The sequence below is a fragment of the Fistularia commersonii genome, chromosome 17, assembly GCF_037954325.1.
Source record: "Fistularia commersonii isolate RoL2024-O1a breed Wild chromosome 17, RoL_Fcom_v1.0, whole genome shotgun sequence".
Classification (NCBI taxonomy): Eukaryota; Metazoa; Chordata; class Actinopteri; order Syngnathiformes; family Fistulariidae; genus Fistularia; species Fistularia commersonii.
The window spans coordinates 16,711,177-16,735,178 of record NC_141300.1 but is presented as its reverse complement, the minus strand read 5'-3'; the positions used below and the strand labels follow the sequence as shown (position 1 = coordinate 16,735,178).

The 24,002-nt window shown below is 47.9% G+C and overlaps 1 protein-coding gene across 1 annotated transcript in view; it reads left to right on the top strand.

The window, feature by feature from the left end:
- The window catches only part of sema4ba (sema domain, immunoglobulin domain (Ig), transmembrane domain (TM) and short cytoplasmic domain, (semaphorin) 4Ba), a 29,706-nt gene extending 5,947 nt beyond the window's left edge, over nt 1-23,759 (top strand). Inside the window, exons 2-14 of the mRNA XM_086163537.1 lie at nt 9,800-9,960; nt 10,048-10,110; nt 11,185-11,283; nt 12,777-12,888; nt 13,538-13,654; nt 13,889-14,046; nt 17,964-18,145; nt 18,835-18,985; nt 19,100-19,310; nt 19,384-19,499; nt 19,798-19,955; nt 20,039-20,127; nt 20,543-23,759. Coding sequence (XP_086019663.1) covers nt 9,800-9,960; nt 10,048-10,110; nt 11,185-11,283; nt 12,777-12,888; nt 13,538-13,654; nt 13,889-14,046; nt 17,964-18,145; nt 18,835-18,985; nt 19,100-19,310; nt 19,384-19,499; nt 19,798-19,955; nt 20,039-20,127; nt 20,543-21,315 — 2,390 coding nt within the window. The 3' untranslated portion in view covers nt 21,316-23,759. The remainder of the gene's footprint in view (nt 1-9,799; nt 9,961-10,047; nt 10,111-11,184; nt 11,284-12,776; nt 12,889-13,537; nt 13,655-13,888; nt 14,047-17,963; nt 18,146-18,834; nt 18,986-19,099; nt 19,311-19,383; nt 19,500-19,797; nt 19,956-20,038; nt 20,128-20,542) is intronic.
- The last annotated feature ends 243 nt before the right edge of the window (nt 23,760-24,002 follow it).

The following is a 24,002-nucleotide window of genomic DNA, read 5'->3' as shown; positions in this document are numbered from 1 at the left end:
AATATGGACGGAAAGGGAACTCGCCGAAGGTGCGAGAGCAGGTTTCATTTCCCTCAGCGTTCACTTCCGCAGCTGAAGATACACTCGGTTGCGAGTGGCTAATTCAGCCGGGCTGCGGTAAAAACAAAAATGCATATACATTGCATGTTATTTGTAGTTACCGTAAAAGACCAACCCAAATGTTTGCATTTGCATGCGTAAAGTTTACGCATGAAATCCGCCCATCATTCGGTCGGATCTCGTGGCCCGGATGCTCGGAAAGACGCCCTCGGTGATGTAGAAACACGTCTGTTTTGGTCTGTTTTGGCACGTGAAACGTTTGACAATGCAGGAAATACAGAAAAGATGTTAAGTCAAAAGGCAACATCAGCTTTATTGTCAATACTGTCATACTTTCACATTCAAATAGCGTTACTCTAAGAAGCAGGGTGCAAAAGTACAAAAAATGACAAATAATTTGTCACAGAGAACGACAAGTTATGCCGAGGTAGAAATGATTGATTTTTAAGGAGCGCTAAGGTGCTGTTGCATCAAGTTTTACACTGCTTTTTTCTTTTTCATAAATCCTTAGGTTCTTGGTTGGAAAACCCAAGGATTTTTCATTTTTGTTTTGTTTTGTTATTTTTTGGAAAATGAACTTCACGCAAAGGAGCTTCGTGCCAGGAAATTGCCGAACCAGAGCTGGATTGCAGGCGAACACATCCAAGAGCGCGCAGAGAGGATTAAGTGTTATTTTGAGTTTCGAGGCAGGGGTGGAAAGAAAGAAAGAAAGAAAGAAAAAGAGCTTTCTACGGAAACCAGGAATGACAGTTGTATTTCCAGCTTCAGTCACTTGCACAGGGCGGAAGGTAGAGCTCTGAGATTTCACTGTCCTGGTGGAAATATCCAAAGCTCTGGAGACGCACGCAGGACGGGACTCATTTTGCAAAGGAGGAACTTTTTGCAGCTCCTGGAACCGTTTTTATGATTCCACAGGAACTCTTAGGAACTCCTAAGTACGTGGTGATTGGTGGAACTCATAAGTCCATGACCAGATACTTCATCTTGCGATCCGTGGGACGCCACTTTTAAAAAAACAATCATGGTCACTGTTTTCTCACAGAACCTGAGAAACGGACCGACCAAGAAGTCCAAGCTCTTCTGGCTTCCTACTCCTCAGAAGGGTCAATTTTATCGATCCCCATCAGGGAAATTACTTAGTTACAGCAGCGTCACACTCATGTCAAATACGAGAAAAAGTAAAATAAATATGGATATAAATTTAACTAGAGAGACAAATGCGGCTTGCGGCAGAACATTTAAATTTGGTCAAAATAAGCTCAGGGTCAGCAAACAATGAGGTTCCTCATATGGAGGAAAGCGGTGCAGGATAAGATAAAGATAAAAACTCACTTGATAATCCAGGGTTATTATTCCTAACATGCAGAACGCGAACGCTGTGGGAGCAGAGTTTGTGGCGTGAACGTCGCAGACGCTTATTCTGCGAGAATGCAAAAATAAAAGGTTAGTTCCTGGAACCCAATACGAGCCTGACTTTCTAGAACTCTTCTCAGATATTGACTAATGTAGTTGTTGGACTCTAGAAAACGCTGTTATGCAGGGGGGAAAAAAATCACAAGTGCGAAAATACCAATGGATTAGCTTCCACGTGTGCAGCGGCCCGACACTTGTACAAAAGCAGAGTCCTCCGCGATCAATCTAATCACCGACTGGATCTCTTTCGAGGCTTCGCGCTCCTCCTCCGCCCCCCCCGGAGCGCTTCCAGCTTTTCTCTTCTTCGTTTTCCTGCCACCGAAGCAACGGCGAGGTATGGCGGATGAGTTATCTGGTAAACGGGACCGGACCGGAGGAGTTCCCCATGCGGGCGGCGGGTGCACGGCTCGCCTCACGAGACTCCCGTTGAAATGGAAACCTCTGGGCGTGTTGTATAAATGTATTCCAGATGCTCCCAGGTTATATCTTCAACACAATTACCCCGTCCGGCGGTAGCTTCTATTAGCTCCTCTGGATCATTTACGCGGTGCTCCAATATGGCCTATATTTTTGAAGGAGATGTAGCACAGTAGCGGTGATAAAGATACGAAAGCAGTTTGACTCTCGCCGGCATCTAAATGGTGTTTTAAAGGGCAGGGCGATGCGGCGATATGGACGGACTATAATCAGCCGTGGCTTGAGACTGGAATTCTTAAATTATGGGAGAGCGGATCGTGAGTTGCGTACATGTGGTAAAATTAACTGCACAAATGCAATGATTAGCAACGCACCTGGCGACATCATCCGCTAGCTCACGTTCTTACTGATGGCGATATCATATCTCTCTGCGACCAGCTGTGTCCAACACGGCATCCAAGCACGGAGTTGTATTTGTATCTCTCTTCTTAGCTTGCCGAGTTATACTTAAAGTCCGTAAATTTGTGCATTTTGTTAGCAGAATTCGGTTTTGTGCGCGCTCGCTCTCTCCTGTCAACCCGCTCCACGTCCCCGGTGATTTTGCTCCCAGCTCAGCCCTCCCAACTTTGGCACACTATTAAAATCCTCCACAATTCCAGCCAGCCGCTGACTTGCGGAGCCTCGTCCCGATTGGCCGCTTCTTACTCAATAAGCTGAAGATTTGGGACTTGGTAAGGCAGCAGAATTGAAACGGTGGCAGTCGAATTGTGCTTGTAGCCGTGGAGCGGCTATGCTAACATGAAGTGCTCTCGAAAGTTTTGAGTTTTAGCATCGGCTCGTTTGGGACCTCACACGAGGGGCTGCAAAGAAAGGAAAGGATACCGGTTATCTACCCTGATGGACACACAGAGTCAAGTCTTGCCGAAACTGTGGAGTGGAAAAGCACCAATAGGCTAGCTAGCAGCACTATCTTGGACAACGGCAACTCATTTCGCTAATTTCATTATTTGGTTCCCCTGCATTGCGCGAGAAGCAGCCTGATCAAGCAATTGGGATGAGTCTACCCAAGTCAGTGATTGAATAGAATTGTCAGATTTGCCGCTTTGGACGGAAAAGGTCTTAGAAATGAACGGTTAAAATTGGACTCAAGGAGGAACCTTTTGGTTTCGCGTTAGCAAAGGGAGTAAGGAACCATGGTCGGCACCGGTGTGACATGAGCGTCAAACCTCAGAGAAGAAGAGGAAAACGACGTGGACAACATGATGAGACCAAGGTCGCCACAGCGCTCATGTTCTGCGTGCCGAGAGTTAGCTTATCTTCTGCGCTGCTTGGCCTTAGCGAACGCTGCGCTTATTTATGGCCAAAAAGTTGATGCTCCTCTGCGAGTCCTTCAGCCCAGAAGAGCTTGGACGGTCTTTGTCGGAGCATTTCTCACTCGAAAACAACCAACCGCTGATCAGGATAGTTTTTAAAAAGGCGCTCTGTGGTCCACTAGAAGCACCGAACACCTCCGTCCTATGAGTTCCTATGAAACCGTGGGACCAGAACTTTGGGACCAGTTCCTATGTTGTCTTAATGCGTGAGGAAATGCTCGAGTTCCCGAAAAGCTTCTAGGGACCTTTAAAAGTTCCTAGAGAGTGAAAGCGGCTATTGTAACCCCAGGTCGGGTCGAGCACAGGCGGCTGTAAAGAGAGAGCCAGAGAAACGCTGTCGAGCCCGGCGAGGAAACCAGATAGTTTGCGCGCACACAAAAGGCAGATTATTTCCCTCCCAAAATATTATTTTGCACTCTCAGCAAAAGCAGCCACTAAAATCTAAACTCCACGTCTGACTCCAAACCGTCTCATTTCATCGATAAACGGCACCCAAGTATGTTTTTGCGCCGCCTGAAGCCAAATCGACTCAGAAGTACGGGATCACCGCCCGAGCTTGTTTATCGCGATCTGGGGTCTACAGGAAGAGAACATTCAGGAACGTACCCAGAACTCTGACGATCGACACTCCTTCTTAATCCTGCTCTTCGCTGACAGCGACCAATGGATGCGTTTGATAAACTCCCATCCATCATCCCATTTAGCGACCGCACCTTTTCTCCCCCCGGCCGTCCACGACCAGAAGTGGGGCATCACGATGTACCCCGTCATGAGTTGCGCTCGTTCTTGACCTCAATAAAAAGACACGGTCGTTTTTCTTCTCGCAAACTCGCAAGCGGTGACCGGCACCGTTCGGTGCTGCTCATCAACATTCTACCTCTCGCTGTAAATGAGGAACGGGCGTCTAAGTGAAGTCGAGATGCCCTCAGACCCGATAAAGGCGACGATTGAATCCGCATAGGATCTCGGCGATTACGCCGCGGTTCCTTTCCGGCGGGGAAGTTCCCAGCCTCTTAATTATCGTCGCGTCCTCTTCGGGCGCAGACCCCTCTGGAAGCCGGCTGCAAAAAGTGCTTAAGCCTGGTGTAATTAATTCTCCCTGCAAATAGATTAGCGGGCCGGCCGAGGCGAGTATTTGGGCCCATTTAGCGGCGTCATTTGCAGAAATGACTCTTAATTACATAATAATGGCAACGATCTGGTACGGCTTACGGCTGCCGGGGGTCGATCCGCCGAGAAGCTCAGGAACCGACGAAGACGCCCCTCTTTGTTACCGATCGAACTGCCGTCTCTCGAACCGACGATATTCTGTCGCCGCGTCCAAAACTCTACTCAAAGGTCGACATGTCGTTGTCAAACCCAAAGCGTCCAAACGTCCTTTTCGTCCGAACCTTTGCTTCTCCGTGAAGGTACTCGTGAGTATTTTTGGCAAGATGGCGGGCGGGAGGACGCTGGCGCATTTGGCTGCCGCTTCCCGCTCTCCAACCAATCAACCAAACCGAAGACAAAGGCTCACCTGGACAATCTCCAGCAAGCTACCAAACTAGCTTGCCGACCTGAGCCGGCCGGCTGGCTAGCTAGCCTCTCAAAACTCCAGATCCCGACGGCGACCTGAGCAGGCTGGCTAGCTAGCCGGCTAGCCTCCCGAAACTCCGGATCCCGATGGCGCCTAGCAAGACGGCATTTCCATCGGCCGAAATCTTCTCGCTCCTCCTGCTCCATCATTTCTCCCTCCACCAAAAATCCATCTCCGACATCCAGATCCAACACTTGCCTCCTCACAGCAGCACGACACTCAGCTGCACACCGGCGAAGCTCCTCCAGCTCGTCCCTGGACTGGCGCTCATCGCCACACTCTGCAATTATGGACTTCTTCCCAATAACTCTGTGTATGTTCCGTTCCTTTTGTTTTTACTTGTGAAGCGTCGTTGAGTGTCATGAAAAGCGCTATATAAATCCCATGTATTATTATTATTGTTAGTAGTGGTCTTTCACGGTTGCTTGTTGAGGCTCAAAGTAACCTTTTTAAATTGTTACTGTCGTGAGCCACATGTCTTACGGTCACATGGACAGGCCATATGTAGTTTTCGGATCATAACGGTTTTAATATTGGTACAGCGGGAGAATAAATCCTTCAGTCCGGTGGCGCACTTGAACGCAAGCGGCCATCTGTTCTTTATAGCATAAAGAGGAACTTCTGCGGTGTGTATAAAACAGCATGTTTGCTCTTCTTCGGGAGCGACGGCCGCTCGGCAGGCGTTTCCGACAATCGGTCCCCGCCGCTCCGGCAGATATCGGCGGCTCTTAAGTGCTTCTTCTGACCCGTCCCGTCTCCCCGATCCGCCGACGCATTTCTGGGGCCGCTCTTCCCCCCCCCCGCCGGCGGCCCCTCAGGAATCCACCTCAGACGGTCAAACAACAATAGCGGGGATTCTTCAGGAGACTGCGGCGTACGCGCAGCCGGAGGTTACGGCGAGTTCAAGAGGGATACGCAAATTAGTTTGTGGGTAACTGCGTGCACGGCGTTTGACCTCCAGAAGTTTTTATAGCCTGCTTCTGCGGTCTCAGCACTGTGTCAGAGCCCGTTGTCGTTGGCAACGTCAACGTCGGCTCAAATGATCGCAAAGCGACTGAACTGAAGACGCGCACCTGCGATCGAGCGGGCGACTATTGTAAAACTTTTATGTCTTTGTATTTTCAGCAAACTGAGGTTCGGCAACTGCCTTTTTACAGGAACGTCTAAAAGTAATTTGTAATATTTATGCATTACTGACCGAAACGCTGCAAGTTTGAGTGCTCAAATGACTTCTTTGTTATTCCTGGATCATTGACGCATAACCCCATGTCCCACCTCCTTTGTCATTTAATAAAGTTATAATAATAATACATTTTATTTAAGGCGCCTTCCTCGACACTCAAGGACGCCATACAGATGTGTTCATATACATGAAATACAGATTTAAAAGAAACAATAAAAATGTAAACAATAAAGGTGACAACGGTAAAATAAAAAGAAAATGAAATGAAAATAAAAAAAAAAAAAGAAATAAAAATCAAATAAAATTCAGAACAAAAAAGGAAAATAAAAATAGAAATAAATAGAAATTGGCATCATATGCATCTAGAATCCTTGTTGACATGAAGACATATGATCAAAATACAGGGTATAGACATTCATGGCTGATATTTGACGTGTCGGAAGGGTCACCTGTCAATCATAGTGATGGAGGGCGATGGAGAACCTGGAGAGAATCCACGCAGGAGAACACGGGAAGGTCAGAATTGGGAACCTTTTTGCTGTGAGGCAACACTGCAAATCCGCTCAAATAGATTTTAGAGGAAACTTGACTCACGACTTTAATTCTGCAAGTGACCGAGTTGTACATCAAATTTCATGTCCCCATTGAAATGAATGAAAAACGCTATTAATCCGTCGCATCCCCACAGTTTTGTAACGTTTAAAATGGGAAAAATGGACTTCATAAATAACATTATGAAACTAATAGAAAATAGAAGAGAATTTAAAGGGCTTAATTGGTTTTATTGAAGGTATGCTGATTTTTTCATTTGGTGCTCTGTGGCTTAACCTCACTTACTCGCTAAACACTTAATGCTATGATGAACCGCTAAATGTTACCTGCACCCGCTGCTACACGTTATGGTTAAACATATGGTTAAACACGGCTCCTCTTTTTAAAAACGATCAAACCGTCCTCGACCGGCTTTAAATAACTCTTCGGACTTCTGCAACACCAAATGTGAAAGTCTCTCCCGGTCACAGTATCTCACCACCAACAACTTCTACGCACTCCTAGCTTGTTTTTACCACTATTTCCTCTGGGCTGCCCAGCGCCGGGCGACACACCTTTTTAAACATCGCTTCATGAACCCGAGCGACGGGTCGTATCTCGACAACTCACGAGTCGGGGCGCTTGTAAGTCGAGGTATTGGAAGGAACCCGCGCGTATTCCACTTGCAGCTTCCTGTAATTTTTTTCAACAATCCCACTTTAACACCCTCCCGTGAGTCTCCGTGGTGTTTCCCGCGCCAAGAGGGGGGAATCCGAGCCAGTTCTTCGCAAACCCCAAATCCACGGCTGAGCCGCCACGGCTGGCGGGGAAAAAAAAAAAAAAAGCAAAAAGCCTCTTTGCGACTTCTCGCCTCCGCGATCCGTTCACTAATCCGTTTATAGAGCATTTAACAATTAGCCGCCCCTCGGAGGGGACGACGTATCAACCGATACCTCCGTAGCGGAAGACAATCGGCGCTTCCCGAGCCGCTAAACGTAGCGCCGCCGCAAACGCGCCGTGATACCGAACCGGGGGCCCCGACGGAGGCCGAGCACGCCGGGGGAATAATTGCGCAGATATCCTTCTCTGGCGAAAATCCCAGCGAGCCGCCGTCACGGTGGAGGCTGCGGCCTCGGGGTCTGTCGCCGTGTTTAATTGCGGGGTGTCGGGCGGGTCGGGGGGGGGGGGGGGGCGGGGTACTGCCGCGCAGCATTTATCCTGTAATGACAGTGAAAAGGGGAGGAGGGACGACGGCCCCGCCGGGTCGGTGCAGCCTCTCGCGCTTTCACGGACAGATTTAACTGTAATAAAGGCTCTCTCTCCGTTGCCGTGGCGATGGGACGCTATTAGCGCGTGGTTTTCCCCGTGGAAAGGAAGTCTGTCTACCTCTGGAGGTGAGGTTACATCAGGTCGCCCGTGTTGCCGGGCGTCTCTTCTGCATCCTGACCTGCTTGTCACAAGTCTGAGGAAGTGAACGGCGCTTTCTTCTACTTTCATCAAGTTTCACGTCAAGAAGCGATTTGGAATCATTACCGGCCGAATCCGGGGTTTGATTCCCGGGGTTCTGGGCGTCCCGGGGTCGCGGAAAACGGGGGTTCTCGATCCGTCTTGGTTTCGTTTGGGTCGGCCTTACAGATTGGAAGTGAAACTGAATTTTCTATTTTTGTCAAGGGGCCGTATGGAAAGTATTTCAGGCAGATGGCGGAGGTTGGGGGAGGGGGACGCTTTTCCCCGATGGAAGGGTGCTCTGAATTTCCGGGGAGGTGCAGGGAAGGGAATGATCTCGGTTCGAGTGTGTTATTTTGTAAAACCGTCATACAATAGGCTTTGCGGAGAAGCCTTTCGATTTTTTTTTTTTTTTAGGTTTTGCCACGTAGAGACGAGATAATGCTTAAAGGACAGTCAGAAGGTCCGACAGGGAGCGTGCACGTTCTCCGAGTGTCTGCGTGGGTTCCCGGACGTATGAGCGAGGGGTTGTTCCACGTCGCCCAACGACAGCGTGGATGGGTTCCGACATCCCGGCAACCCCTACTGCAGGATAAGTGGAGTAGATAACAAATGAATGTATAATAGAAGACAAAAAAATCAAGGTTGTGTCGTTTAAACGCCTCCCAAAAAGTCAGCCCTTCACTCACAAAATGCTAGAATTAGTACATGTGCAGCGTGATGTCATGTTTTCTATTAAAGATGCAAATGATTTGAATATAAAACTTTCGACAAGGGAACCTGCATGGGATTTACTGCACGAGATGTGTTTTGCAGCGTAAGCCCACCTGGCCTGGAAGATTTGCAGTATGAGAGCGGCGCTCGGTGCATGAATCACACCAGAGCGATATTTTGGCAGATGCGAAATCCCATCTTAGAAATAAACAACGTCGGAGGACCGACCCTCTGCGTCGCTTCTTTCCAGCTTCTTTCTCTCCGCTCGCATTTGCGGGGAGCAGAAGTTCTCCATCCTGAAGCTCCAGTCATTTCAAGTTTCCATCAGCTCCCCGCTTCTGTTTACGCTGGCACGCAATTAAGGCGAGCCGTCAGCGCGGCGGCCAGCGGAGAAGAAGGCCTCCGGGCTGCCGCCGAGCCGAGATACGCTCAGGATTCTCAAGCGGCGATTAGGAGAGTTGATGATTTAACCCGTGGCTCCGGTCGGGAGGTGTTAATGTGTTTTGGAACAAAACCGCTCGCTTGCGTTTCGGAGAAATCCGAGGAATTCTCTTTTCCTTTTTCTGACCCCCGACACTCGGTGTTCTTTGCTGCAACGTCCCGACACATTCAGAGAGTTGATCCACCCGTGCAAACACACGTGTTTGTGCAAAAGTGATGTCATAAAACGATAGCGATCTGTTCAAAAATCACATTTCACGCGTTTCAGCCGTGTCGTGACTCGGTTTTGTGTCGTTTGTCGTCGCGGCAGAATTCCGCGGGTTGCCGCTAACGCCGTGTTTTGATTCTCACGTCAGTAAAGTGCGATATGAAAGTGAAAAGTCCCGAGCGTTGGAATCCCTCCTTGTCTGAAAAGCGGGTTGCTAAGATAACGCTACCCCAGGATTTCACGCTGACCGGGTGAAGTTCATAACTAGTAAGAAGTCGCTGGCCTTTCAGGATATCATGCTCCGTGATTTTATGCGCGAAACCTAGTCGTTTGCACGATGAAGGGTCTTTCCTGCATGTAAAACCCCGTTCGGCGTCCAGAACGCACCATGTGATCGCCATTTGAAAACGTCACCTCTGTCTCTCGTTCCCGCAAAGACGCCAGGGAGAGGACCACCAGGAGCTTCTCCACCGGCAGGGTCTTCAACTACACCGCCGTCCTGCTCAGCAGAGAGGACAACATGCTGTACGTGGGCGCCCGGGAGGCGCTTTTCGCCCTCAACCTCACCGATATCAGCTCGGCGAAGCTTCAGAGAAACGTGAGAGCGTCGCAATCGGGGAATGACGGGTTACCTCGGGTTCCATGATCAGCCTCCTGATTTGATTCTGTTTCCGCCCTCCCGCAGCTCACTTGGACCACTCCGGACAACAAGAGGGACGAGTGCAGCTTTAAAGGGAAAGATCTGCAGGTGAAGAGGCGACACACACACACACACAAACACACACACGTGCGACTATTATTGCAAGGAACTTTGGAAATGGGCAGAGCGTTTTAGAAATTTCCTGTCCAAATGTAACTTTCCATCTCACAACAATGGATGTTCCTTTTTCTTTCCTCTTTACCTTTCCAATGACCTTTTCCTCCCTCCGATTTCCATTTTTCACGGCGTTCTGTGCAGCGTGGAACCTCGCGAACTGCGCGAATGTCCGTCTCGTATGCGGAGAGCAGTCGCAGGATGTTTAACGTTTGACACTCATTCGATAACAATGGAATTACTTTTGGTTATTTGAGAAAATTCAGCACGACTTTTCAAAAGAAATTAATGAATTAATCGAGTTAATCTAATCTATTAATAAATTAATCATCAGATTAATTTAAAAGTAAATCATTTCGAATAATAAAAGCAAATGATTAATGAATTCCAGGGAAGATTACTATAAAAGCACATGTTAATCGCACTTTTATTTGTAGTATAAAGTGTACGTATAAACCAAAATGTTGAAGGAGTTGGCCTATGGCTCAGCACCTCCACCCTTCCCTACCATCTCAACGCTAATGTTAGCTTTGTGCGCGCGTGGGTCGCTAATGTTATGTTTGTGTGCGCGCGGGTCGCTGATGTTAGCTTTGTGTGCGCGCAAGTCGCTAATTTTAGCTTTGTGTGCCCGCGGGTCACTAATGTTAGCCTTGTGCGCACGCAGGTCACTAATGTTAGCCTTGTGCGTGCGCGGGTCGCTAATGTTAGCTTTTGTGCGCGTGCGGGATGCTAATGTTTGCTAATACAAGCGGGTGGAGTCCTCGTCAGGACAAATAGACCGACCCACTGGCGGGATTGGATCTTTGCGCCGGCGCTGCAGATCAATTCAGCCGATCAAACTTAGGACTCGCCATCCAGAAAGACAACATCAGAATAAAAACAAATCGAGCCAGTTTCTGCTCATGTTTCTCGATACACTCATCAAACACATTTAGATTTCTTTTCTTTTTAGCTTTAAAGCTAACGCCGCTTGTTGACTCGTTTCATCACGTTGTGTTTCCGTTACAGAGGGACTGCTTGAACTACATCAAGATTCTGCTACGCCTAAATAGCACTCATTTGTATGTTTGCGGGACGTACGCCTTCAGCCCCATCTGTGCTTACATAGTAAGTATGTACATCCGTCGCGACGACCTGCTGAGAGCAGTTTCTAAGAGGATTTGAGAAATTTCTGCGCTTATTGGCCGGCAAGGACGAAAGTGCCGGGACACGTGCGTAATGTTTATTTATCACGTCGCTGCGAAACAACCACAGCAATCTGGTGCTTTTTCCTCTCCGGGTTCGCTCCGCCGCCCCGGCTGCGACTCATAGAAGCGATTTAATTAGCATTATTTTATTATCCCCCCGTGGCGATGGGGGGAAATGGATCAAATCGTTTAATGCATGTAATTGGATTTTCTGTGCGAGCAAGTTTCCAGTCCTCTCCTCGGTGTACGTCGGAGGCCTCCCTCGTGCCATCCAGATCTCAAGTCGAGTCACATTTTATTTATGTGGCGCCAAATCACAACACATTTGTCCGATGACACTTTCCACGTAGAGCAGGTCGGAACCACGGTCTTTTCGACGATCCCCTGCCACGGGCAAGAGAGGAAACTTTCACCGATCCGAACTCGATGTGGGCGTCCTTCTGCCTCAACGGGTTGGCGTAGAAATAGAGAGCGAAAGAGAAGAGGGTGTGGTTAGAAGGAAAAGGCGCAAATGATTATATAAAGGTAGTGCTAATAGCTAACATGATGAAACAATAGCTAAAATATTTGAGGTTACTGTTATGTATTGGTGAAGGGCAAGTAGTGCATGATGGGAGAGAGAGGGGTGGTTAGAAGGAAAAGAATCAAATGATCATATACTAATGATAAAGGTAGCGCTAATAGCTAACATGATGAAACAATAGCTTAAATATTTGAGGTTACTGTTATGTATCGGTGAAGTGAAAGTAGTGCATGATGGGAGAGAGAAGGGGTGGTTAGTAGGAAAAGGCACAAATAATCGACACTTTATAGTTGAATTTGTATTTCTTATTCTCCCTCCTTCCTACTATTATTTATTATTGTTATGTTTTACTTGAAACTAGCACAACAATTTCCTTCGGGATACATAAAGTTGTTCTTATTCTTATTCTTAATCATATATTAATGATAAAGGTAGAGCTAATAGCTAACATGATGAAACAATAGCTTAAATATTTGAGGTTACTATTATGTATTGGTGAAGGAAAAGTAGCGTATGATGGGAGAGAGAAGGGGTGGTTAGTAGGAAAAGGCGCAAATAATCATATATTAATGATAAAGGTAGCGCTAATAGCTAACATGATGAAACAATAGCTTAAATATTTGAGGTTACTGTTATGTATCGGTGAAGGGAAAGTAGGGCATGATGGGATATCCGTCAGCAAAGAGAGCTTATGGCAGCGTTTCCAAGAGCTAGGTTATCTGCTAACTATTAGCATTTTTAAAAAGGAAAGGTTTTAAGCACATTTTCAGGCTTCATCTTCAGCCAAAATTGCACCTTGTCGCAGCGGGGTGGACCGACAGCAGGTTACAGGCTGGCTTTTAGTAGATATACGGTGTGTGTTTGTGACTTTTTTTTTTTTTTTTTTTTAGAAAATTGCTGACTTCACCTTCGTCCGGAGCGAATCTGGCGAGATGGTTGCAGAAGACGGACGCAGCCGCTGTCCCTACAACCCCGAGTACAAGTCCACCGCCATCATTGCTGGTAGGTCCCAAAATGGCCGCCGGCTTTGTTGACATAATTTCCAATCAAAAGAAACCCTGTGGAATTATATTGATGATTACCGTCATTTCCGGACTGTAAGGCGCTACTTTTTTAAAACACTTTGAACACTGCGGCTAATTTTTTGGATTTATCAGGGAGCTAATTCCGAGGCCATTCAATTCCGACTGTGAAGAAAACGAATTTAATATATTTTTTAAAAGACAGCGATCACCTGGAGTAGGACGAAGCGGGGATAGAAAACGAATGGATGGACTTTTCCTTGTGTTAAAGAAGCATTTTCAGTACGTTTTTGTGGATGTTACCGGTATGAGTTTTATTAAAAGTTTAAAGATGTTTCAGTGTAAATATCTCATGTTACAACATGGACACCTGTGGCCTATAGATAGATAGAGCACATAGATTTCCTAGTTGATTTTTACCCGTCTTTTTGCGGCGTTTTAATTTTACGACTTATATTCAGGTGCGCTCAATAGTCCGGAAAATACGGTGTATAATACAGGTCGGGTGAAGATAAAAGAGACGTCGCATCTGGCTTTTATTATCCATATTTTTTTATGTGACGCAGAAGCCCTCTTTCTCCCTTGCGGTGAACAATGTGATTACGCCGCTCCGTCTCGTTCTCTTGCAGATGGAGTGCTGTACACTGGCACCGTCAGTAATTTCCAAGGAAATGAACCCATCATTTACAAGAGCCTGAGCCAGGGAACTTCTCTAAAAACAGAAAACTCACTGAACTGGCTTCAAGGTATTGAGCTGCCGCCAGAGCGCGACGGCTGTCGCGTCTTTTCCGCGGAGTTCCTGTTTATTTTTCCGTAGCTCACCTTAATCAGTGTCAAGTCTGCCGCGACGGCGTCGGGATTCACTTGAAAGTTTTTTCGGGATTAACTTCATCTTCTTCACGTCAGGGAAGAGATTCTCACACGCACCGTCTTGTTCGCGTTTGTTTTTTTTTTTGTTTTTTTTTGTTTCCCCCCTTCAGACCCGGCTTTCGTCGGCTCGGCCTACATCCAGGAGAGCCTGCCCAGGGGCAACCTCATGGGCGACGACGATAAGATTTACTTCTTCTTCAGCGAAGCGGGGAAGGAGTTTGATTTCTTTGACAACACCGTGGTGTCCCGCATCGCTCGCGTTTGCAAGGTGAGTGAAGCTTTAAAGGTAAACGGTAAAAATAGCCAGGAACCGACTCGAAATAATCCGATTTTATTTATTTGGAACCCGTCCACACTCCCGATGCGTCAACCGGCTGACGAAATGTGAAGGTTCCCTTAGCGTGACATACAGACAGTGCTTTTTTTGTCAAACCTGGAGCATCATGTCTACATCAATAGGAGGAGCTTTTTCTAAAGCAAACCTAAATATAAGAGGAGTTAGGATTTTCCACATATTTCTGTCATGAATGAGAAATCCCGCTTCTCCACTGACGTCCGAAATTAGACGATCCTCCGCATCGGCAACCAATCCTCGTCGTTTTTTTCAACGAACCTGGAGTGTCATGTCTACATTAACATTTATCTAACATGTATCTATTTCTAAACCTAACCTAAATGAAAGCGGAGTTCGTATCATCCGATAACACTGAAATTAGTTTCGGCCATTTATTTGAGAAAATTCAACTTGACTTTTCGAAAAAACCTTGACGATTAATCGAATTAATCTCATCCATTAATAAATTAATCGCTTGATTAATTTAAAAGTAAATAATTTCAAATGATAAAATCAAATAATTTCATGAATTACAGGAAAAATTATGTAAAAAATGTAAGGTTTTATTTTGTACACACAGCACGGAGCAGGAAATATGAAGCACAGTGAACAAACCCTGAAGAGACACCATGGAAAAATATTTAACGGGGACGATAAGAAAGGCGGTGAGAGACTTAGATAATGAGACAAAGGAAAATCACCCGATAGCCAAGACGAGGAAATACGACGAAGCATACGTGGCACCTCGCTTCGCGGTGACCGGTGTGTTTACTGTGTCTAATAATGTAATAATAAGCCAAATGAATTAAAGACATTACACCCCTAATACGCTGATAAGCTGATGAAGTTTTTCAGTGAAAAACGTGCCGAATATTGCCAACAATCATCCTGCTTTGTGAAAGTTACTCCAGTAAACCATCAAGCATGGTTATGTTCATAAATGTAAATAAAATTATTCTTAGTTGCAGGTTGATACGATGGATACGATGTTGTGCAAAGGTGGACATAGAACAATTTTAGAGTTAAATGATACTATTTAAAGTTGTTGCGGCGAAACGTTTTCCCCTTCCTAGGGGTGGCGTAAAAAAAAAAAATCAAGACGCTCTGCGCTCAGGGAAGTTTAACATCTCGTCGGGCGGTGGACGCTTTGGGAGCGAGGATGGGTTGTTATTTGTTGCCAAACTGTCCGATGACACTTTCCGTGCGGAGCAGGTCTGGACTGCACTCTGAAACATGATCACAGAAACCAAATACAAAGCGCTCTTGGACAGATCCGAGCTCAAATGGGTTGGGAGCAACAGGCACCAGTGATCTCACGCTAATGATAACAGTAGCGCTAGCAGCTACCTGCTAATAGCTGGCCTGATACAATAATAGCGTTAATATTCATAAAAGAAACAAAGGCAAGCGACTGGCTGGACCGCTGCAGTCGATCAAGCCACGCCTCTCTTAGAATCGAGGACTTGGGAGAAAACTAGCATTTTGTTACTAGCATTGATTGAAGAAGGGACTGAGTGCAGATGGGATGTGGAATGAGAGAAATACATCGAGGAGCTTCTCAGTCATGCGGGTCGTGGTGAATCGAAAATCGAATGTCGAAATCTTCTCGTCTTCGCCACCGGGCTTTAATTTCTTCGCTCGAATCACGTTTCGCGCCTCATCCCAGAGGCTTCTTCAATTCCGAAGAAATTCAACTCAGGTCGACATGAAATCATGGGATCCCTCAGCAGGCTAGCAATGGGTTAGCCAAGCGCTAATCATGAGTTTACCCCAAATGGTTTTGAGCATTTCTAAAATAAAAATGAATTGCTGGCACCTGGGCATTTGGGGCTTCATAGGAGAGGAAAATGATTTTAAATTCGTCGTACCAGTTGTAGTGTATTTAGAACAGCTCATCCCGAACACAGCAGTCATCATTTTCATTTATTTTTTTAGATCTCTCTACGCAGTGCAAAAAAAAAATCAAACCGCCGCTTGTTTCCGCGCAAACAAAAAACGCGGTTTACCGCCGCCGCCCCCGGAGACTTCACCTCGGGGAGGACATGACGACTCCCCTGGGGACGGCCGAGAGACAATTTTTCCTTTTCAAACCCGTCCACGCCTAAAAATGTGCATTTTTTTTCCTGCATAGGGATAGAATTTTTTTAACTTTTCTTATCATGACCGCCACCCAGCTGTCAGATAAGGAAAGACGCCGCCCACGGTGTGTCTATGTGTGTGTGTGTGTGTGTGTGTGTGAGTCAGATCCAAAGTTGTTTGCGGCCCCAGCCGTGACTCACAGGGCCGCTCTCGTGCTCCCGACACTCCCTGCATTTTTATTTATCCACTTCCATGTAAGCACTATTTCATGTTTTCATGGTGCCAGATGGCAGCTGTGACGACGGGGAGCCTGGCTTTGGTTCATGTGTCGGTGGTTGATACCCACCATCCCCCGCTCCCTTTCAAAAAAAAAAAAAAAAAAAAACACATTTGCAAAGAATAAAACATGACAAAGCGATGTTTCGGGGATGCTCGGAGGGCTGTGTGATTTCCGCGAGTCCCCTCTCAGGTTTGATCCCGTCTCCCCTTCGCCGTTTGTTATTTATTCAGCTCTAAAGCGCGCAAAGTTCCACCTCATCGGGCGGCTAACTGCGGGGATGATAAAAGACATTTTGCCTAAAGCGCGCATTTGTTCTCGGCGACGGGGATTGTTCTCTTGCCCGGGAAAAAAGGGGAGCCGTGACTGCGTGTCGCTTTTGGAGCGGCCTTCCAGAACAGATGCACCGACAAGGATTTAATGAACGCGGTGCATTCGCTTTGATTACGCCGAAGTCATTTGAGGTAGGGAGGGATCTACGTTGCAGGAATGCTCTGTGTATGGTTTTTATCTACATGGGTCGACGTGTTCACGAATAACATCCTTGTTATTCCTCCGTCCCCCTGCTTCTCTTTAAAATGTTAACACGCGTTATTCGGCGCAGTCGACGCTTTCCAGACGTCCCTGTTCTTTTATTCTCCCAAGTCAGATCCGTCTTAGCGGGACGCTTATTCTTGGTTTCGCTGCAGAACAGGTTTCTGCACGGAGGAGTGTCTTAAGCTGGTCGCGCCGAAACCGACTGTTTGAGGGGATCAGGCTTTTAACTCGGCCTGCGGAAAAAAAGAAAAAAAATCAGAAGAAATTCTGCCTGCGTGTGCGAGCACGCCGGGCTAAGTGGTAGCGCTAGGCTTCGTTTGAATAACCAAGAGAGGCTATCTTGTAGCACTTCATCGCTCCATGTGTATCCATGGTAACGCTAAATCCTCGTGATTGGCGGGTTTAAAAGGCCGTACAGGTATTTGGCATTCGTAGTGACGCTCGGGATTTAATATCCCGCGACCTCCGAATCGGCTAGCATATCGAGGAGGTCGCGGGTCGAACTGCTGGACCGCAGATCGTGCCAAAACGCATCCTTTTTTTTTTTTCAAATTTCTTTTCATCTTAAAAAGACGCCCCGAAGCGCCGCGTCATTATCTGAGCCAGCTGTGGTGATCTATTTAGTCTCAGTGACCCAGAAGCCCGCCGCCGCCACCGCCGCCGCCGCCGCCGCGGGATGTATCTGTGTCACGGGCACGGCCGATTCGCTCATTACAGTTTAGCCATTGAAGGTCGATGCTTTTCAGTCACGCCAAACCACCTCACCTTTTACGCGACATACTTTTCCGGGTCGCGAAAGCCAGCAGACGTAACCTCATTTCCCCGCACGCGGTTATTTAAACCACGCGGCGCCCGTTATTATTCCATGCCTTTTAAAAGCCGCTCGGATCTTATCGCGTCGCGGTCTGGGTTGTCAGGACAGGATAACGGTCTCTTTTCACGCCGTCCCGTGTCGCAGGGAGACCTCGGCGGCGAGAGGGTCCTGCAGAAGAAGTGGACCACTTTCCTGAAGGCCCAGCTCTTGTGCTCGCTCCCCGACGACGGCTTCCCCTTCAACATCATCCAGGACATGTTCGTCCTGACGCCCAGCCCCGAGGACTGGAGGAACACCATCTTCTACGGGGTCTTCACCTCCCAGTGGTGAGACGTCGTGTTTACCTTCGCGGAGATTTAGAAGTCCAGATGTGGCACACTTGAAATGGATCCGTCACTTTGGTTCTGGAAAATTGATTTCAACTATTTTCCTCTACCAGAGCTCTGGTGAATGGCGGATTATAAAAACAACGGCGACCCGCAGCTCTTTTCTCTCCCACGCAGGAAAAATGTTAGATCACTTTCTGTCGCATCGGGGAGTTGTTGTTGCCATAAATGTCCTGGCAGACGAGCGCTGGAAAAAATCACTTTTCTATGTCGGACGAGAGCTAAACAGGGCGCGAGTAAAGTGTCAAGATTTCTGGAGCGATGAATAAACCAATCTGAAAAATAGATGTGATTTAGGATCAAAAGCGCAGAAGATACCCTTTCGTTTCTGCTTATTGGTCCCCTCAGTTGATGCAGTTGCAACTACAAATAAAAAAGGAAAATAAAATGATTTGTGTTCAGTTACAGCTCGCCACAGATGCTACTTCTATTTATCGAGCGTGAAATTACATTTATTTCTAGTCGGACTGGGTTTTGGCGTCCGGGTGAAACAGCTGCTTTTGTAAGGTGTTATTATATTGATTTATTTGGCCCTTTATTTTGTCACGGACACCGAGTGCGGAGAAAGGGATCAATCTACGCTGCTGATTTGTTGAGTTTTTGTTGTTTTTTTTTCTCATTAAAAAAAGGTACAAGGGAGCTTCGGGAAGTTCTGCCGTCTGTTCCTTCACCATGGACCAGGTGGAGGAGGCCTTCAACGGCCGCTACCGGGAGGTCAACAGGGAAACGCAGCAGTGGTACACGTACAACCACCCGGTCCCGGAGCCTCGGCCCGGTGCGGTGAGTACCGGCGTGCCGCCCTCTGCTGGAGCACCGGCGTCACCGCTCGATTCACGGAAAAGCACGAATAAAGAAAACGCGGAGCCGTGACGAGTCTGCCGTCCGCCTCCGCAGTGCATCACCAACGCGGTGAGGAGTCGGGGCGTCCTGTCGTCGCGCCACATGCCCGACAGGGTGCTGAACTTCGTCAAAGATCACTTCCTGATGGACGGCATGCTGCGCAGCGAGCCCCTCCTGCTGAAACGCAACATCCGCTACACGCAGATCGCCGTCCACCACGTGCGCGCCGCGGGCAAAACCTACGACGTGCTGTTCATCGGGACAGGTAGACGAACACACACACACACACACACGCGCCAGCGTTTCGTCATATTTCAACGTTGCCCTGCCCGTTCCAGACGACGGACGTCTTCACAAAGCGCTGAACGTTAAGAACAAGATGCACATCATCGAGGAGATGGTCCTCTTCCCGAACGCCCGGCCGGTGCTGCACATGGAACTGGACTCGGCAAACGTGAGCCGCCGCCTGCCGTCGAAGTCTCCCGCCGAGGAGCGATAACGGGCTAAATGCGTTTTTATTGGCAGTTTAGAGATTCTACGGGCCGTGAAGCGTCGCAGCCTAAAGGAGAACTCGTGTTACAGGAACTAATTACACCCGACTTTCTCCGGGGGGCTTCGGCAGCTGGAATTGTGACACGTCCCGAATCCATGTTCTGTCTTTTTTCCGCCGCCCCGCTTTGTTTAGCGCCGCAAATTCCTTCTGAACCGACACGAACTCAGATCCCTCCCCTTTTGCCGTCCCTCCTCCGCAGGGCCGGCTGTACGTTTCTTCTTATTCCGAGCTGGTGGAGGTCCCGCTGGCGAACTGCACTAACTATCAGAGCTGCGGGGAGTGCGTCCTCTCCAGGGACCCGTACTGCGCCTGGAACGGGAGGCAGTGCGTCGACGTCAGACGGACCAAAGCCGGCAAGTGCGTATCCACGTCAACCGTCCCGGTGGGCGTTTCTGTGATGACGGGTCGAAGTCGGGTCTCTGATGAAATATGTGTTGCAGTGCGTTGCAGCAGGACGTGGACGAGGCGGACACGTCGGCCATTTGCAACAAGGCCGTCAGCCCGCGGTTCGCTAAGCCCCCCGCCGCACGTGAGTGAATTCCTCTCCCTCCGTCGTGCACGGGTTGTTCTGGCAGATTACAATTTTCGAACGAGGTGTTTTCCGTTAGCGCTTTGACGAAGGTTCAATTCCGACAGCGGGTTGGATCCCGTCCTGGGTGAACCCCTCCTCTCGCCCGATGACAGCAGGGATAGGCTCAAAGCACCCCCACGTGCAGCACAGATAATAAATACACGGACGAATCACAATTGTAACTCGCTTTTCTTCAATTTGTTCCGTTCAGCCGTAAAGTTAAAGCTGGAAAAAACATCCGAAACAACCGTCAAACCATGAAAGGGGTCGATGTATCGCACGGATCCGGCACGCTCGTATTTTCCGCAGAGCTTTAACGGACGCCCGGTCTGTTTATTCCCGCACCGTATGACTAAACGCTCTCCGTCCGCAGGTATTTCACCGTGCCAGGCGATTGTTATCCCGGCCAACACGTTCAAAGTGCTGCCCTGTAAGCTGCGCTCCAATTTGGCAGAGCGGCGGTGGGAGTTCAGCGAGAGCGCGGGTCATTTCCACTACCCCAGCCCCGAGGGGGGGCTGGTGGTTGTCGCTCAGGCCGACAGGCAGGAGACCTACGAGTGCTGGTCGGTGGAGGAGGGCTTCAGACAGCTGCTCGCCAACTACTGCGTGAGGGGCGAGGCCAAGCAGGAGAGCAGCACGCTGACGGGCCGCCCGCGCACGCCGCTCATCTCCCAGGACGAGTTTGTCATCCTGCCCGGCGAGGCTCGCTCCCCGCAGGTCAACACCAAGACGTACTGGAACGAGCTGATCGTGGTGTGCTCCCTGCTGGCCTTCTCCCTGGTGGTCTTCTCGCTGTTCGTGGTGTACAGGAACCGCGACCACATGAAGTCCATGCTGAAGGACGGCGAGTGCCCCAACATGCAGCAGAAGAAGCCCCGGATGGCCGCGAAGCCGGCCGAGAACCTGCCGCTGAACGGCAGCACGGTGGCGCCGCCGGCGTCGGACCACAAGGGCTATCAGACCCTCAACGACAACTACATCTGCAGCACTCCGCCGCACGAGTGCCCGTCGCCTGACAACGGCAAGAGCTTCTCCGAATCGGAGAAGAGGCCTCTGAACTTGAAGGACAGCCACGTGGAGATCTCGCCCACGTGCCCGCGGCCACGGGTGCGACTGGGGTCGGAGATCAAGGACTCCATCGTGTGAAGCCGACGCGAGGAGACTCGTTTTCCGGACGGACGGGAAAGGCGCTCCGAGACGCGCGCGGGACGTTTCATCACACAGATTTTTGCACTTTTTCTTTTTCGTTCTGTTCCTGTGGTTCCATGTACTTTTTCTCTCCACGTGTCCCCCGTCACGCGCACCCGGTTTGCCTCCATCACGGACCTTCGGTGCTTTCAGGAACCGAATGTAAATAGAGGGTCACTCTGTGAGCGCGGGCCTTCGCCGGGACAAACGTTTCAAAAAAAATAATTGTGTTACTTTCAATGAATCTGCCCCGAGCGGAACGGGTTCTTCAAATGAACATTTCCGTCAGATTTGGCGGCTGAAATCTGACTCCCTCGCGAAGGTGTCTGCTTGCGTGGCGTTTTTTGGGATCGAATCTCAACGCGCCGCCTCTCGATCCGTCCATTTTTTAACTCAGAGGTGATGCTTTGGAGCTGAAAGTGGTTTTTTTTTTGTTTTTTTTTTCGTTATCTGTTATCATCCTGTCCTCACTGAGGCTATGCACTACGTACTGTACTGTAGCAAGGCAAACAAACACACCAGAACACACACCGACGCCGGAGCGGGAGTTCCCGGCCACCTTCTGGAGCGAGACTCCGTTCGCGATCAACTACTATTTTCTTCTGTCGCCGTTTGGACCCCGGACGTAACTTGGACCGGGGCGGCATTTCTGAGAGGGCCCGCGCTGCGGTTTCGGGATTCGCTATTTATGAAGAAAAAACACAAATATCACCACATCCAAAAAATATATATAAACTTGTAGAAACTCTCAAACACCTCAATCACTACACACCAAAAACAAAAACAAAAAAAACAGAATATTATATTATCATAACTAAAGACTGACACAGATAGATATGTATTTTTTTTGTATTATTAGTGAATGAAAACAATATTTCTCTGGGAGCCCGGCTTCTGCCAGGAGCTCCATTCACCAAATGTGACAAAGGGAATTTAAGCCCATTCCAGGTGTTCTCACACTGTTTCTCATGAGGTTAGGCAGTCTATGCAACGCACATAATGTGAAGTGAAGTGAATGCAGGGCGGAGGGCGTTGGGGGGGAACCTCACCTCCGGTCTGAGTAAGCACAAAAGGTGTTGGCGCTTTTACCACAGGCACCGCAAACACGCTCGTTCAACACACTTGCTCTTATTCCACTAACTGTTATGTATGCAAAGGGGTGGGGGGGGGCCTCTGCCATCCTGATGCGTCTCTGAGCAATCACAAGAATAAAAGAGGGGTGGGGACGGGACGCTGTACGATGGCGTCGATCGTCGACTGCAGACGGGGAGAATTAGAAAATAAAAATAAATACACGGCCAAACGTTTTGACAGACATTTTTCAGTTATTCTTTTAACCCCGGGGGGGTGAATCTACTCGTGACCTGATTTCTAGTAACGCGTCTGAATATGCTTGACTTATACATGATTGAATACCAGATGGGCGTTCAAAACGGTTTCAAAAACGCGACCATACGAGCAATAACTTTCATTCTCACATGTCTCTTGAAACCGGTGAGTCTTTATCTTTTCCTGAGCGCAAACTCATATCTCGAGATCCGCGTTTTTGTTTTTGCGACGTCTCACGAGAGAAACAAAAACACACACACACACACACAAAAAGCCATGGCAACACTTCACAAATGGCGGGGGGAAAAAAATAAAATCTGTTTGTCTCAGATTGCGCAGAATTTGCACAGGACGCAGGGGGGAAAAGCCTTAGCCTGACGCAGGTCGTGGATCTGATATCAAATCTGCCTTTAATTGACGTGGATCACATGCCTTCTGAATCAATAATTGATAATAGATGTGCCTCATGGGGGTAAATAAACAAACCAGGTGACAGGGCTGGGGTGTCGGTGAAGTACTGTAGATGTGACAGGAGGGGCCACGTTCCCAAAACAAGGGGTGAATTCATGTGATATAATACTGTCAGCATTGCACGGTATGTGCCCATGTTTTATTTTTGTTACAGTGGCTTCAGGGACTGAAAAATTTATTCTTGAAGTGTAGCACACAAATAACCACTGGCTCATTCTCGTATATCAAGCAAAGACGAGCGTAGATTTTTATTTTTTTTTTTTAAATCTTTTTTTTTTTTTTGTAAATGGCACTGCAGCACCATACAGTGGAGAATATTTACGCTTCTGACTGTTATTCCAAGCAGATAAAATGGGCTGTTTCCGGTCAAGTGAAAAATACAATGGTGTTGACTTGGTAAAAAAAGAAAAAAAAGAAGAAAAAAAGGTAGGAACAGATCTACATTTCATTTGAGCCTAATCTGCTTGTACTTCGAATACTACAGTGGAAGTATTGTTGTCTGCCCTCTCAGATGAACCACTATAGTCAGGCCTTCTATTTGTGACAGTGCAAGTCGCTCACATGTAAATTTGAAAAAAAAAAAAAAATGAAAAAAAAAGGTGTCAAAATATTTTGTAAATTCAGCTGCCAGTGTAAAAAAAATGTTGAATTGTAATTTTTTGTATCATACATCACTGTATTTTGTTGTTTTCCTTTTTGTATTGTACATAAAAAGCACTTTAATTTTTTTCTCCTTTTTTTTTCCAAATAAAGCTCGAACAGATTTTGTACTTTCACGTCTACCGATTTCCTGCAGTGTGTGTGTGTGTGTGTTTAGAGGTGGAGTCCGAAACAGTTTGCACACA